A 14,971-nucleotide genomic window follows, 5' to 3' on the forward strand; every position below is an offset into this window, starting at 1 on the left:
CATAGTATTCGTTTCGCTCGTAGAGAATTTGTCAAAATCAGATGGTATTTCTAGTTCCACATTAAAAAAACATCTTTTTTTCGTGCGATAAAATATTGTTCGGTAATCCCATTCTGGAGTACGTGCGAAAAAAAAAACGATTTTCGAAGAATCCAACATTAACGGGAAAACATTAATATCGGTTAGCAGTCGTGCATCGCGAAAAAATCCACCTTCCGACTCATTTTCACAATTAAAATTTTTTTTCTCGGTTTTGTCGATTTGCCGAAAATATCTTCAGTTCACAAAAAATCAGTTGTTTCGAATCATTTAGCCTGGTATGTGTGAATTTCTATGCGCGTAGTGCTGCGTGTATGCCAAGTGGTGTTGTGTAGTGTGTTGGTTTGGTTGGTTGGTGCAGTGCAATGTCTGATATTGGCAGCGGCGACGAAGGAGTTTCTGGCCAAAGTATGTTTTAATCATTTTTCACTTTCCAATTACTTTTTTCCTGTGCCAATCATTTGACGGAAAATTCATTTTGCTCACGAATTTGATCGCCCATCAACCGTTTTCCGTTCACATCAATCGAATCGTTTTCCATACCATCAAAGTTATGTGTATGAAAACCCGAAATGAATGACTTTTCGATCTTCAATGGAAGAAAAAAAAAATTTTTTTTTTGTGATTCTTTTGTCAACGATTCCAATGAATTTTAGATTGTTCACAAGGAAATGTAGGAAAATGTCTAAAGTCAACATTGACATTGATTTAAGCTACCCCATAAGATGATGATCCATCGGGTCTGGTTGGAAAGAAAATGGTTTTTGCGATGACCTTACAAGATTATTTGTAAACATTTCTGAATGTTTGAGAAATTTGGTTCGGATTTTTCGATTCATTTTTCTTCTGAAAATTATAGTTTGGCAAGACAATGGAATAGCTTGAATCAAAGCTCTGTGATTCCGTGAATGGATGCAATGCGTTATTACTGACTGTAGTTTAAATAGGAAAAAATGGCAAAGAATTTTCTAATAAATCTTTAACCGAACGATTTTCAATATGGCCGTCAATTAAATTATTTAAATCATTACGTGTATTCGGTTGTGTGTTGTATCATCAATTCAGCATGTATAACATGAATTTTTAAATAATTTAATAAAAAAAGAATCGGAGAATTTCAATGACGAAAAATTCCAAATTAAAACCGTGCAACCGAGTGCTTTTGTTTCAGCCATTTGTAACCGAATGAACGTTTGTGTGATAAGAGATGGGTTAGCGATATACGAACAAAGAATTTTCTATTTAACCCGATGTAACAGTGTTATCAAAAAAAAAAGAAAAATTGGGTTCCGTGCCGCTGTTACCCAATGTTACCTTGATTAAATACTTTCGCCCAATTAATTTAATGAACATTGAGAACATGAATCGGCTGGCTAGAGCGATTTTCCCCGTCTTTTTTTTTCTTCATATATTCAATTTGCAATTTTCATTTTTTTTTCTTTATTGATTTTGTTCAAACATTAAATTTGATTCTTATTTTGTTGTATAGTGTGTCACATCACATTATTTATAGATGGTGAGAGTAATGAAAAAAAAACTTTCATGCAATCAATGATTCATCTGACAACGATGACACAATTAATCTGTGTCGTGTGTGACCAGACCATCAACATGCATGTTGAAGTAAAAGATTTCGCATCCGATGTCTTCAAAATTGTTAGATCGACAGCAAACACTGTCCATATGTTGATCAGATTTAAAGATCGACTAAACCGTTACGGTCTTCAAGGCATTTCCATTTTACTTCTCATTGTGCTCCATTCACTTTCTTTCGGATAATAAAACCATAAATCCACTGTTGACAGAACCAACAATTTTATTTGATTTGTCAAACCAAACAAAAGAGAAAAACCGAATCGCGGAATTGTTTTATTGTTTCATCGTCGAATCCATGAACATTTTACGACAAATTAATAATCTTTTACTGGGTGTCATTGAATTGGTTAGATCCCAATCCAAGTTCGTTGACCAATATATATCATACAAAGACAATGAAAAGGATTAATCGTTTACACCTATTTTACATTCACGTCATTACATCACATCGTTTTCATACGTATAGTATAAACCAGGAATGAGCGCCGACGGAGAAACCTCGGCGGCGGCTAGCCGAATTTTTTTTTCGGCGGCGGCGAAAAAATCGGCTTGAGCCGGCTTAAAACGGCTCGACTGGAGGTTCCTTTTAATTTTTTTTTTTTCAAAATAAAAACGTTTAGATAAATTCATGGAAAATGAACTAGTAAGCATGAAAATGAAATTGTACGGAAAGTGAAAATGTAGGTAGATTAGGTTGTTCAAAGTGCAAGTGGAACTGGTCTTGTTACAAGCAAGTCTCTAAGTCTAAGGTTCACTAACACGCCTCAAAACTTGAACTAAATGGAAAATCATGCTCCGGTACACTCATTTAACTCATTAAGAAAATGGTTTTCGAGAAGAAATCGAAAGCTCACGAAAATCAAGTAAAAATTGAAAAGAAAAAAAATCGAGAAAATTCGCAAAGATCAATAAAGTTTTCTCAAATTTGTGAATTAACTGATTGTGCGCCTTCGGCTCGTTCCGCAAAGGTCATACTTGCCAAAACAACAAACTTAGAAGCGAGGACGTAATATACCATTCTGGAAAATTCATGAAAATTCAAGAAAATTTTCAAAATTTTCTTAATTTTGAAAAAAAAAATTCAAAATGTACTTGAGCTGCTTAGGATCAACAGGAATCTCGGTTTTCAAAATTATTTCACCTTTCGAAATCTTTATTTCATTTTCCAGCCGTTTCAAGCCGGCTTGAGCCGTGTTTTTGGCACCGGCTCGGCTGCGGCGCGGCTTGCTCAAAAATGGCCGGCGGCGGCTTAATCGGCGGCTTATTTTCGGCGGCGCTCATGCCTGGTATAAACATACTGCTCGATGTGTCATATGGAAAGTCGATTTGGTAAATAGACAATCCGGCAATTTTGACCATATCATTATAACGGAAACAAAACGAAATTCGTTGATTGGTATTATGAGTTCATGAAAATTGGTGTCCATATTCGACCACATAGTCCATTAGTCCACCCAAAAACGAAATGAATTGATTGACCTAAGCCTGGGAAAAATTCTAAACTGCGGTACCAAGTAAAACGGGCAACACAACAAATAAATCCTGTGACCTCGATTATGACCTATTTTAATTTCTCTATGCAGAATATGACGCGGGCTCCTCTTACTTTCTCTCTAATTTACTTACGTGTTCGTGTTGAACAGCATTATAAATCGCAACTTTTGGGCTAAGTGTTTTGTTTCATCTCGCTGTTGAAGTTAAACATTTCGCTTCATTTATTACACAAAACTTCTCTGCATCATATGGGTCATCGGCAAGAGGACGTTTAACCGAATTTTTACTCTCGTCCGGTACCTTAGATGTGTCAACATCTCATCCGCTCTTTATGTGGTGACATTCTTTATGACCAAGCCCTATATCTCAGCGTTGTCAAAGCAGCTGTGTAGTCGTACGGAAAATCAAAATAATCCTCGGCTAACAATAACGACGTTGTAGCACTCAAGTTGTAACTTACTTGGCAATATGTAAATTCCATGTAAAAGTTTAACCACACGATGTGGAAGCACCGACTACCTAATGCATTTTACTGAATCATTGATTAAGTCATTAAAAGCATTGCAATTTCCTTTAAAAGTTTTCCACAACTTCGGAATCTAAAGTGTGTGGGAAATTGTTCAACGGTTTGAAAGTATCCAAAGTTTGGACTGGTATAATGTGAGAAACTAACAACTTTTGGAGTCATCGTTCGAATTTAATTTCAATAGTGGATTAACCACGAAAGGGTGTAGCAAACATATAAATGCTGGATGAATTGTTCGATGTTGTGTTGCTGATATCTGCTGAAATCGATCTTCTCCATTCTCAGTCTACTGACTCTTGTATTTCAATTAGGGCAAGAATATTAACCTGTCACAGACGGCAAGCATATTCACAATTTTTACAATCTGATCTATTACTTCATTTGATCGAAGATTTTCAGAGATTGATTTCAGAAATCTTTTACTTCATTTGTGTTGAACATGCTCTTTGCTATATAAGACCTGATTAGTCACAGCTTGTCGTTTAATATTGCTGTAGTTGTCGACAACAGATGACAGCCGTATGTAACATGTTAAAGTTTAAGACCGATTTGAATTACATTTTCATACAGCTGTAGGCAGTCCATAGATCATGAATGAATGAATGTACAGCAAATGTTGAATCACTCCTGTGTCACCAACAAACCCTCAAATAATTTTTTTTTGTCTCCTTCCAGAATATAATGCACCAAATATGGATGGAAGCGGGGACTTCGAGCAGAATGGTATTCAGAAACCAGAAATGCAAACTCTTGTAAAAGAATAATCAAGCTATACGTTTCAGATCCATCAGGTCAGCAAGCCGAACAGGAACTGGCTACGAAAATGCTGCAAATTCAATCAAAACGTTTTTACTTAGATGTTAAGCAAAATCGTAGGGGACGATTCATCAAAGTTGCCGAGGTTCGTATAACGTTTACTCGCCCCTCATTGTTATTGAATCTTCTCACTCATCATTATACTTTACCGCTTGTTTCACTGAATTTTCTTCTATTGAATCATTGCGCCAAGTTAGTCACCGGACATTTTTATGTCTTTCTATCTACTAGGACAAGAAGGACTAGATGCAAATGTCCTGTGACTAACGCGCGCTGAATTATTTGAAAAATCATCTCCACTTTAAGGTAAATGGTCCGGGGATTAGCCCCAGACTTCCTTTTTTTCTTCCTTTTTTGTTGTTGCTCCAACAACACTTTCAAGAAACAATTGACTTGAGTTCAGTGGCTCTGCAAAGTATTGTATTCTCCAACGACGACTCACAGTTTTTCTTTTCCAAATATTTTTTTTTAGATCGGAGCTGATGGTCGCCGAAGTCAAATATTTTTGGCTCTATCAACTGCTGCCGAATTTAGGGATCACTTGTCGACATTCAGTGATTATTATTCATCATTAGGTGGTTATAAAACATTTCCAATGAATCTCTGAACGATCTCGATAACCAACTCAAAACAAACAAATATTTTCGTCTAACTTTTGTAGGTCCACCGAATCCCGAAAGTGTGCCTGACGATGGAAAACTCAAATCTGAAATGATGATCAAAGATAATCGACGATATTACCTTGACTTGAAAGAGAATGCGCGTGGACGATTTTTACGGGTAATGGAATGCTCTTAGGGTGTTCGTCATCTCGATCGACAATATAAATCATTTCTCTGCAGGTATCCCAAACTATTTCAAGGGGCGGTCCACGATCACAAATTGCCATTCCAGCTCAGGGTATGATTGAATTTAGAGATGCTCTCACCGATTTGTTGGAAGAATTTGGAACGAATGATGGAGGGTAATTTGTTGCATTGTTTTTTGCTTGATGCGAACGACGCAAGTGGCTAACCTGATTTTTTTTTCGCAGTTTCAAAGGAGAGCTTCCTGAAGGCCGTCACATGAAGGTGGATAATAAAAATTTCTACTTTGACATCGGACAGAATAATCGGGGAATATACATGCGAATTAGCGAGGTAATTCCTTTTTTTGAATGAGTGAGTGCTCGGTGAGTGCTTTATTGTGAGTTTGTGCAATCGGGACAGCAATTCGTACCTGGACAGCAATGAAAGTAGAGAACAGGTATGGTCGATTGGCGAATTCGTCTTAAACGCACACACATTTTATGTCAGAATAATATGAAAATGAGTGCGTTTAAGTACGAAAATCAAATTTTTATGTCCTCCGGGCGGACAATAGACCATACCTGGTTTACACTTTCATTGCTGGACAGGACCGGAAATTATTGATAAACCTCGTGAAAAGTGAAAGTTTTGCAAAATTTTTTGCAAGTTCAGTTTACAGGCTCAGATTGTCTTGTCTTTTTAGGCCAATACTCGGCAGAAATATATTATAAAGTGGATTTGTTTTTCTCTTTAAATTATCCAGACATTGCTGTTAGCAAGTCGAGAAAATCTAATTTTTTTAGAGTTGTGAAAGAAGCCACTGCAATTCATGATGGAAATAACTTAAACCAATAAAATTGAATCGCGTAACTTTCATTAATGTTGGGCCTCATTGATGCAGCAAATGTTGGTTGGTCTAGATTTCGTCTGATAATTCGGTTGAATTGATTTACACGTTAGAGTCGATTTCATTCTACTCTATGGAAAGGACTCTATGGCTTTGCTGGTTGAACGGTTGAAACTATTTTTTATTTCTCGAATGAAACCATAGTAAAAAGTTTGGCGTGATTGTCTCAATTGTTACTCTTCCTACTCAAGTCCGCAATTTAATTTGATTTTCGAACAAAATCTTTTACAATTTGTAAAACTAAAACGAGCCGTCAGAACAGTCGGAGCGTTTGCTGCGACTGAGCCCCGTACAAACCCGTACATCTATTGCGTACGTGACCCTAGTTCGTCCGTCGCCCTACTCTTACCGTAAGCCTACTGCGCCCGTAAACGTCGGTAAAGTAAAATTCTTATGAAATCTGTACGTCTTAAAAATTGCGCATAGCGCAATTACGAAGCCCCGTACGACGTTCCTTTCAAATGTAACACAAATTTCGAATTGACCTAAAATTAAGTAAGTATCATTTTCACCGATTTATATTGATTTTACAAAAATCCAAAATGGCGGCCGACGGCCATTTTGTTAGGAGGTGGAAAGTAGTACGGCTGCTTTACATTCGTTAGTACCTTTCAAACAAAAAAAATTGAAATTCGGTCAAAGTTTACTCGAGATATTACCAAAAAACACCACCTTCACTGTACGGCCGAGTAGCTCACTCCAAGAGACCTAGCTCACGCTCCGGTGAATCGATTTTCATCCCTGATTGGTACGGTCAATACCTATCTAATAAAGCAAAATCCATCTAAATCCGTTCAAATTTGGCCAACCTACAAGCAAAAACGGCTTGCCGCCCTGTACCTAGTTCACACCAAGGGGTCTAACTCACGAGTCGGTCATCCAATTTTCATAAACTTTTTTTTTGTCGATCGGTATTGTAAATACCTTTCATTTGACGTATCACTTACAAGTGTAGTGCTTAAATGTCTGGAGATATCGTCGAAAAACAGTTAGGCACTTATTGGGCCCCAGCTCCGGAAGGGTCGACCCAAAATCGCCCATCTTCGAACTTAGCCTCACTATTTTGACTATCTTTCAGGGAAAAAAAATTTTTTGAAATCGGATTTGATTTACTCAAGATATCGACGTGACAGACGGACGGACGGACGGACAAAATTTTTATTGCGGATTCGTTATCTATGAACATAGGCAAACACTTTGCCCTTACCATCTGCTTCAAATTCCATCAATTACACACGGGATCGTAATCCTATAAGCCCCTTCGTACTTCGTACGGGGCTAAAAATGTCTATCCCGATTTGTTAGTGTGAAGAAGAAGATGTCGTCAGAGACGAAACATCCCTTGAATATGACAGCATCAATACTTATATCGAAGTATCCAGCTAAACTAAAGTGGATATAATCAACTTACACTTTCTGACACACACCGTGTGCTCCACAAGAAAGTTTCATCTACCGTAATCTTCACATTTAACTGACAAAAAAGAGTTGAAAATCTTACCTGTTGCAGGTAACTTTGTCCTATAACATAGGTTACCTGGAGACAACGTTACCTGCAACAGGTAAGATTTTCAACTCTTTTTTTTGTCAGTTTAATAGTCAAAATCTACGTTCTCATGCGTTTGTTTGTCTAAGATTCACCTCGGACTCATACTGCAGCTGTATTTTTCGACGTTTTATACCGATTTATGTAGATGACTCTTAATTTACCTTGGTTAATGGTTTCAAGTGCCATGCAATACAATGATCACCAGGATTCTTAGTCAAATATTCCTAATAGAACCATCGAGCTTTATCATCCTTCATCGGGGAGCGGATGAAGATTGGTCGAATAGTGTAAGATTTTTTGATTGACTCTTGTTTTTGAGAGCTAAAAAGCCCCAAAACGAGGAACTCTAGCATACATCTCAGCTGTCACGCATCGTAGAAAAATTCAAATTTGTGTTAAAATGAAAGCATTGGAAAACAATGAAGAATCGAAATTGAAAATACTTTTTTTGTGAATAACTAGCATCCCCGACAAATTGTAGATTCGACTGTCAGGCAACCCAAGCCAGACCTACCAATAAAAATTTTATTTTTCAATTGCATTCGTCATAATCGTAAATACCTTCATTGTAACACTTTCAAAAGACGTAGAACAGATTTTTTCCATTGCAAAATCTAATACTATTTCATCGATGAAGGAAGATAAAGCCAGATAAAGGCTCTGAGTCTATAATATTTTATGCAACGTCAACGGCAGAAACACAGTATTAATTGACCCCCATTTGTTGTTTAGGTTAAAAGTAATTTTCGTACCGCTATAACAGTGCCGGAAAAATGCTGGACCAGATTCCGTGATATTCTAACCGATTACTGCGATAAAATGAAAAAATCATCGGATCCGTCAAATTCTGCCGATAATAATTTACAGTCGTCGTCAAACAGTCTAAAATAAAATAATAAATTGAGAGAATGAAGAAAATGAAGGCGAAGGAGGAGGAGTATGAGAGTGACGAGCAGGAAAAACTAAACAAATTTAAATGAAATTTTAAATTAAATTAAAAGAGAAATTTAAATTAAAGAAATAATAAAAAAAAATGAAAAGAAAATCTAAATTGTTTATGAACATAAAATGTTTATATTCAAATATTAATTAATTAAATGAATGTTTATTTAAAAAAAAAGAGAAAGAAAAATAACAGAAATGAATTTACCTATAACATTGCAAATCAGAGATGAGAAAATATATTTAAATGAAAAATAAAAAGAAAAAAAAATATTTAAAAAAAAACCAAAAAAATATTATTTAAACAAAATGACAAACTACACTTCACTGACACACAAACATACACACAGAGATTGTATTTGCTAAATCAAATCAACCAGAATATAAATAATATATTTACTTATTGTACGTAATTGGTTTTTTGTTGCGTATTTATTACCACAAAACAATTTCTTTTAAATTTGAAGTCATTTCGTGCATTCCTATGTGGAAATTCAAATTTTAAGTCAAATTTTAAAAATATTCATTTCCTAGTTGATAAAATTTTCGTCGTTTTCTTAAATTGAAATCGAAAATATTTTTTCTTCGTTCATTGTTAGAAGGAAATTCAATAATTTATTAAGATCACAATTGACACTGTTCAATAAATTTAAATTTTTATTACTTTGCAGGGTGTAATTAAAATGATCTAAATTGTACGTACCGCCACAGTCGGTATTAAAATTAACTCTATTTCTAAAAGAAATTTGTAATAAATTTATCGTTTGTTTTTAAGTTGATGAAAATGTTTTAACTTATATGAGAAAAACAAAAAAGAACATTTTTCGTTTCATTTCGGCAATTTTAATTTGACCTTAGTGTTTCGTTTCCGAAAATCTTTTTTTTGTGAAGAAGAAATTCAGTTCCGTGCTAGATGCGTCGAAAGCTGTAAGTTTCATGATTTCAAACACTGCCTCTCATCGTTATATGTAATGGTTCACAGGTTGGACAAAAAAAAACAAAAAATCAAATTTTCATATGAGACACACGAAGACATTTTTCATTTTTAGTCCATCTAAACAGGATACAGTTTCCGACGCATATCAAAATCTGCGTGCTTGCGGCTTGAAAATCGTTCTTTTCATCGAATTTAATGAACTTGCGATGGTCTCAGCATGTACATACATACATACAAAACTCGTGATAAAAAGTTAAAAACTCACATTTTCGTCTGTTTATTGACCTTGGCTTCGCCTCGGATCAACAGAATTCATACGTAAACTGGACTTTTCACTTTTTCAGCTTTTTATCCCCGTTTGTGTAAATAAATATTGCTCGCACCCCAGGGAAATGATTCATTCATTCATTGCCTGATGACATTTCTGGTAATTTTCCACGGGAATAATTGCTTGGATTTTGTTATCTTGTGGTATTTTATAGCACTTGCTTTCTGCGCTGACTACAAACATCGCAAAATAAATAACGTCCAAACAATCTATTTGCTAAAACTACTGACGAAATGAAAGGGCACATTTTGGTGTAAATTCATTGATCTCGGCTTCGTCTGGGATCACACGATAACGTTTCAGTTCTTCATCCTTAAATTACTGTCAATTTGGTATAATCGCTGATCACAGTGGAAATGAACAAGAAGTGTGTTTGACATAATACGATCACCTGCACGTGAATTTTTCTTTTTCTTGGACCGCTCTGTTAAGTGATGTTTTGACGCAATATTTTCTCTGTTCGATTGAATCACCCCAACCCAGCTACTTAAAAAGAAGGATACAGCGTCTAACGGTAAATGTTTTTGTTGTTTTTTTTCTTTGTTTTATTATTTCTTTGAAGAAACTCAGTTTTCTTAAGCATAATGTTAAAGTGAAAGGAAAAAAAATCTTTTTAAAAGAAATTAATCTTTAAATGTGATGTAGCGCATAGCGTTTAAACACATAACATTCATAGAAATTATATATATTATATACAAGAAAAGAAAAGAAATAAAATTATAGGAAGAAATATAAAAAAAATGAAAAAAAACTACGTTAAATTAAGTATTAAATTAAAAACAAGAAAAACACAAAAAAAGTAAGAAAAAAATTTAAAAAATATTAAATTCAAAAACAAAAAATATATGTAGATATATGTGTGATGAACTAATTAAAACAAAAACCAGAAGATGAAAATGGATAAAACGTTTAAAAAACAAACAAAAAAAACTTATTATAAAATCTTATTAGCTGAATTCAAAAACCAGAAACTACAATACAGAAAGAAAAATATATTTAAAAGAAAACAAAACTTTAAATAAATGAAATATCTATATAAACCAGAGATGACAAAGAAAATTATTTAAAAAAAAAATGATTATAAAACGAAGAAAAAAAAAATGTTATCAAAAGAGAGTATTGTTTTTAAAATTGTTTGAAATTTAAAGAAAAATTAAAAAGAAGAGAAAAAAATAATTAAATTTAATAATTCGATCGAAACCCAAGAATAAAATCGACTCGAAATCTCATTTTTGTAGTTTGTTCAAAAACAAGAAAAACAAAATTTAAATATAAAAAATTGACGTTTGATCATTCTTGAATTTTTGCCGGTAAAATGATTGTCTGGTCTATTCGTGTGAACCACATCTCTTTCCTATTCCACAATCCAATTCAATAAAGAGATAGCTGCAGCGGTTGAACAATTTTAAAATCTCCTTTCCCCAATTAAAAAGACGTACATACCGTCCTCCATACGAATGGACCATATCCTCGTTTTCACCGATTTTTTTTTTGTTTTCTTAATTTAATTTAATTTTTATGGTTTTGCAATTTTGTGCTACACACTGAGATTGTTTACTTTTTCCGGACTCTATCGCAGTCACTAAACTCAAGCTTGTTGAATGTTTAAATTAAAGTTCATTTATATACAACTCAAAAATCGTACCATTTTTAAAATAAACAAAAAAAAGAAAAGCTTTCCATCAGTGTTCATTAAATTTAACAATTTAACGTAAAAGTAAAAGTGAAAAAAAAGAAAAAAAATTTCATTGCACACATTTTTACATATTTTTCGTGTTACTGTGTAATGTAAATGACTTAGTCTACTTTATATTAACATATTATGATGATGATGATGATCTTCTCAAATTTTATTATTTACCAAGTAAAACAATAAAATTGTAAATTTGTTTTTGTCTTTTGTTTTCTTTAAAATTTGTAATTATTTTTTGAGTTTTGCGTTTTAATTATTTTTTTTATGTTATGTGTCCTCCTACAAAATATAATATTATTTATGTAAAACATTTTTTTGTTTTTTTTTTTTAATGAAACAATTTGTTTTTTTTTGCTTGTTAATTATATAAAAAACAAAAATATTCCATGTCGGATCCATTCTTTTAATTAATTATTTTTTTTTGTTTTTGTTTACCCATATTATTCATTAATTTATTTCTTTTGTACATAGTAACACAATCCATATTCCTCCAAGCACCCTACAGAACGTTATAAAAACCACTACACCAAAATGAAGAAAAAAGAGAAAATAATCCCCCAATTAACAAATTGCACATTGAATTAAAAAAAAATGGAACAGAAAACCAATTTGATCTTCATTTCGTTTAATTTTAATTAAAAAAAAGAATTTTCCCAAAAAAAAAACTTTTAAAATGAAAATAGTAAATTAAATTCAATTCAATTTCGAGCCTACTACATTAAAACAAACAAACAAAAATTCTATGTTTAATAGCAATTTTGAAAGATCGATGAAAAATTATAAAAAGAAAAATAATAAAAATAATTAAATTAATTAAAAAAAACTTTAAAAGGAAAAATAACAAAAATTTAATTTAACAATAGTTGATGCAATAAAAAATTTAAGAAAGAACAAAAATTAAAAAAAACCGCACATCGTTTAATTGACGTTTCTTATTCAAAGTTCAACGGCTTGTCTACTTCTAGAAACTTAATGTCATTCGACCTTGACAATTCGATAAAGCTGTACCATGTATCTCATATGAAAAGGTAAGCATCTGAAAGTAATCTGAAATTTAATCCGTAAATGCGCCGCAGAATTGGAATTTCGAGTGGGTGATCTAATGCAATGAAATAGTATTTTACTTAACTTGGGAGGTTATAGTTCTATTCCCTCCCTAATGAAAAACCATTTATCTCGCTTGAAAAAGTAAAAAACTGCACACGGGAAATAATATTTGATATCTCGTAACACAATCGGGCTGAAGCCCTCGGATACTTTTACTCCTCCTAGAGGTGTGCGCCGGTCAACTTTTGTTCGGCGGCGGCTGTAAATATTTTTCAGAGTATCGGCAGCGGCGTGAATCGACTGAAGTTTTTTTTTTCGGCGGCTCGCTTCGGCGCAATAGAATTTTTAACCGGCGGCGGCGGCGCATTTCGGCGCAAAAATCGGCGCTATATGGCGAATTGTTACTACTTTTCGGAAAAGTTTTTTCGCTTCACTCTAGATTTATAATATTGCATTTGAAGACCATTGCTAAATATTCAATTTCTTGTTTCGACAAAAAGCGCTCCAAGACATTCTCAGTGAAACTAATAGCTCAGAAACCATTTTTTAATTCATCTTGTTGTTACTCAAAATTGGACATTCAAACGGAAAAATAAGTAATTGACTTTCTATTAAACTTCATGTAAAAAGACCACCAATGTTCCACTAATTTTAAGCATACATAGGTTTCTTCCATCGTACGGTAAAAACGAATTTTGACAAGCCAAAAACGAACGAGAGCATCCACAGAAGCAAACATAACCTCAACTTGAAAAAAATTTGTTCGTTGAAACTTTAAAGTGAGGTTGTGTTGCCTTCTCGATGACGATTGACATTTTGAATGGCCTTGGAAGAAACCTATTAAGCTAACACATTAGTGGTCGGAATTGTGGTCGTACATTTTTCAAAAAGGATTCTGATGAAAAGATATCATTAAAAAGGAAATACGAAACACGCAAATGTAGGCTTCAATTTTAGCTAAGTACCGGTGCCTCTTTAAGTATCCGAAAAAGTCGGGATTTTCTAATCAGCTACATACCAGCCGAAACTCAAACTTATTTTCGCAGATTTAAAATGCACTAGTTTCATACTTTTCCATGGTCAATAAAGAAGAAAGTTGAAAAATCTGCCAAAAGCTATATGCTTCGCTTATTGACGTTATTGATTGGTTATATATAATTACCAAAATATTATTTTCTCTTTTTATCAACATCAACGTATACGAGCGCAGCGAAGGAGTTTACTTTACACACGAGTACATTTTTCTCAATATACCTACCATCACTTATACAGATTTTTTCGGATCATTAGTCAAGTATTAGTTCTCTAACATGCGTTCTCATTTTGGACACATGCAAAATGTTGGTTTTCCTCACTCAATTCTATTATGTTTTTTGATAATAATTTATTTTTTCTCGTACTTAGTGAAACAAATTCATTCCCAATTAACTCTACTTTGCGCCAAAAAATGAGGAAAAAATAAACCGGCGGCGCAGCGGCGGCGCAGTGTTTTATTTTTACTGACGGTGGCGCAATCGGCTGAACAATTTAAAATTTCAACCGGCGGCGGCTGACTTTTTACTGAAATTTTCGGCGGCGTTCGGCGCGACTGGCGCCGGCGCTCACCTCTAACTCCTCCGGATACGAAATATCAAATTAATTACCTGGTATAATAGTAATCTACCATTACATGCTGAGGGTTTCGAAAGACGTGCTTGAAACATGAAAAGTAAGGTTTTCGACGTATGTAACATGTAATAAATATTATGCAGGTATGACAAAGCGGTCGAGGCTGGCCGAGACGGCTTGTCATACGTGCATATTCTTTTTTATCGCATAAGCGAAAACGAGACAACAAGATATGCGAATGACACTTTGACAATTTACAGAAGTATAATGTTTGTTTATATATCCTAGCTGAATAATTTTTTCGGGGAATCACACCGCGTATGCGATAAAATCCATTACATAACTCGGGATAACAAACAAAAGAAGAATGCTTTGTAGGAAATACAGCAGAAAATCTGAAGAAGTAAATTGATTAGCCTCCATATTGTATTATATCCAATCTTTTTTTTCGGCTACCCATGCCTAAAGTAGGTGATAATGATGACGTTTTCTGTTGTAATGTGCTAGATTATTTCATTTGAGAAAAGAGTATGCAAGAAAGGATAGCCAAGTGTGTGTTTGACCGGAAGTAGTGAGAGAGTAAAGTCTTAAAACCATAATGAACCAACAACAGAGACAACAGATGTAATGTTTTTATTACGATTCGCTTGCCGTTACAGCCATATATGTTACTCTATGAAACAGCTACATGTTGAGGTACT

At 34.0% G+C, this 14,971-nt stretch overlaps 1 protein-coding gene across 2 annotated transcripts; it reads left to right on the top strand.

Annotated features, from left to right (window-relative positions):
* Positions 1-9,380, top strand: LOC119085098 (transcriptional activator protein Pur-beta-like). 2 transcript variants are annotated; one of them, XM_037195343.1, is made up of 8 exons: positions 1-447; positions 4,331-4,378; positions 4,447-4,556; positions 4,944-5,046; positions 5,133-5,251; positions 5,314-5,435; positions 5,505-5,610; positions 8,448-8,940. In XM_037195343.1, exons 1-8 carry the CDS (start codon positions 405-407, stop codon positions 8,604-8,606), a joined length of 810 nt encoding a protein of 269 aa, XP_037051238.1. In that variant the 5' UTR covers positions 1-404; the 3' UTR covers positions 8,607-8,940. The 2 variants fall into 2 exon arrangements, with proteins under 2 accessions (XP_037051238.1, XP_037051237.1); XM_037195342.1 differs by having other exon boundaries at positions 12-447; positions 4,438-4,556; positions 8,448-9,380.
* Positions 9,381-14,971: the final 5,591 nt, after the last annotated feature.

Source organism: Bradysia coprophila, unplaced genomic scaffold (genome assembly GCF_014529535.1).
Source record: "Bradysia coprophila strain Holo2 unplaced genomic scaffold, BU_Bcop_v1 contig_94, whole genome shotgun sequence".
NCBI lineage: Eukaryota > Metazoa > Arthropoda > Insecta > Diptera > Sciaridae > Bradysia > Bradysia coprophila.

Bases quoted from the DNA above. Each gene is read 5' to 3' on its own strand.
- LOC119085098 (XM_037195342.1), top strand. From the start codon at position 405: ATGTCTGATATTGGCAGCGGCGACGAAGGAGTTTCTGGCCAAA. The intron at 4,379-4,437 runs GTATTCAGAAAC...TATACGTTTCAG, and splicing joins CGGGGACTTCGAGCAGAATG to ATCCATCAGGTCAGCAAGCC. The intron at 5,047-5,132 runs GTGGTTATAAAA...TAACTTTTGTAG, and splicing joins TGATTATTATTCATCATTAG to GTCCACCGAATCCCGAAAGT.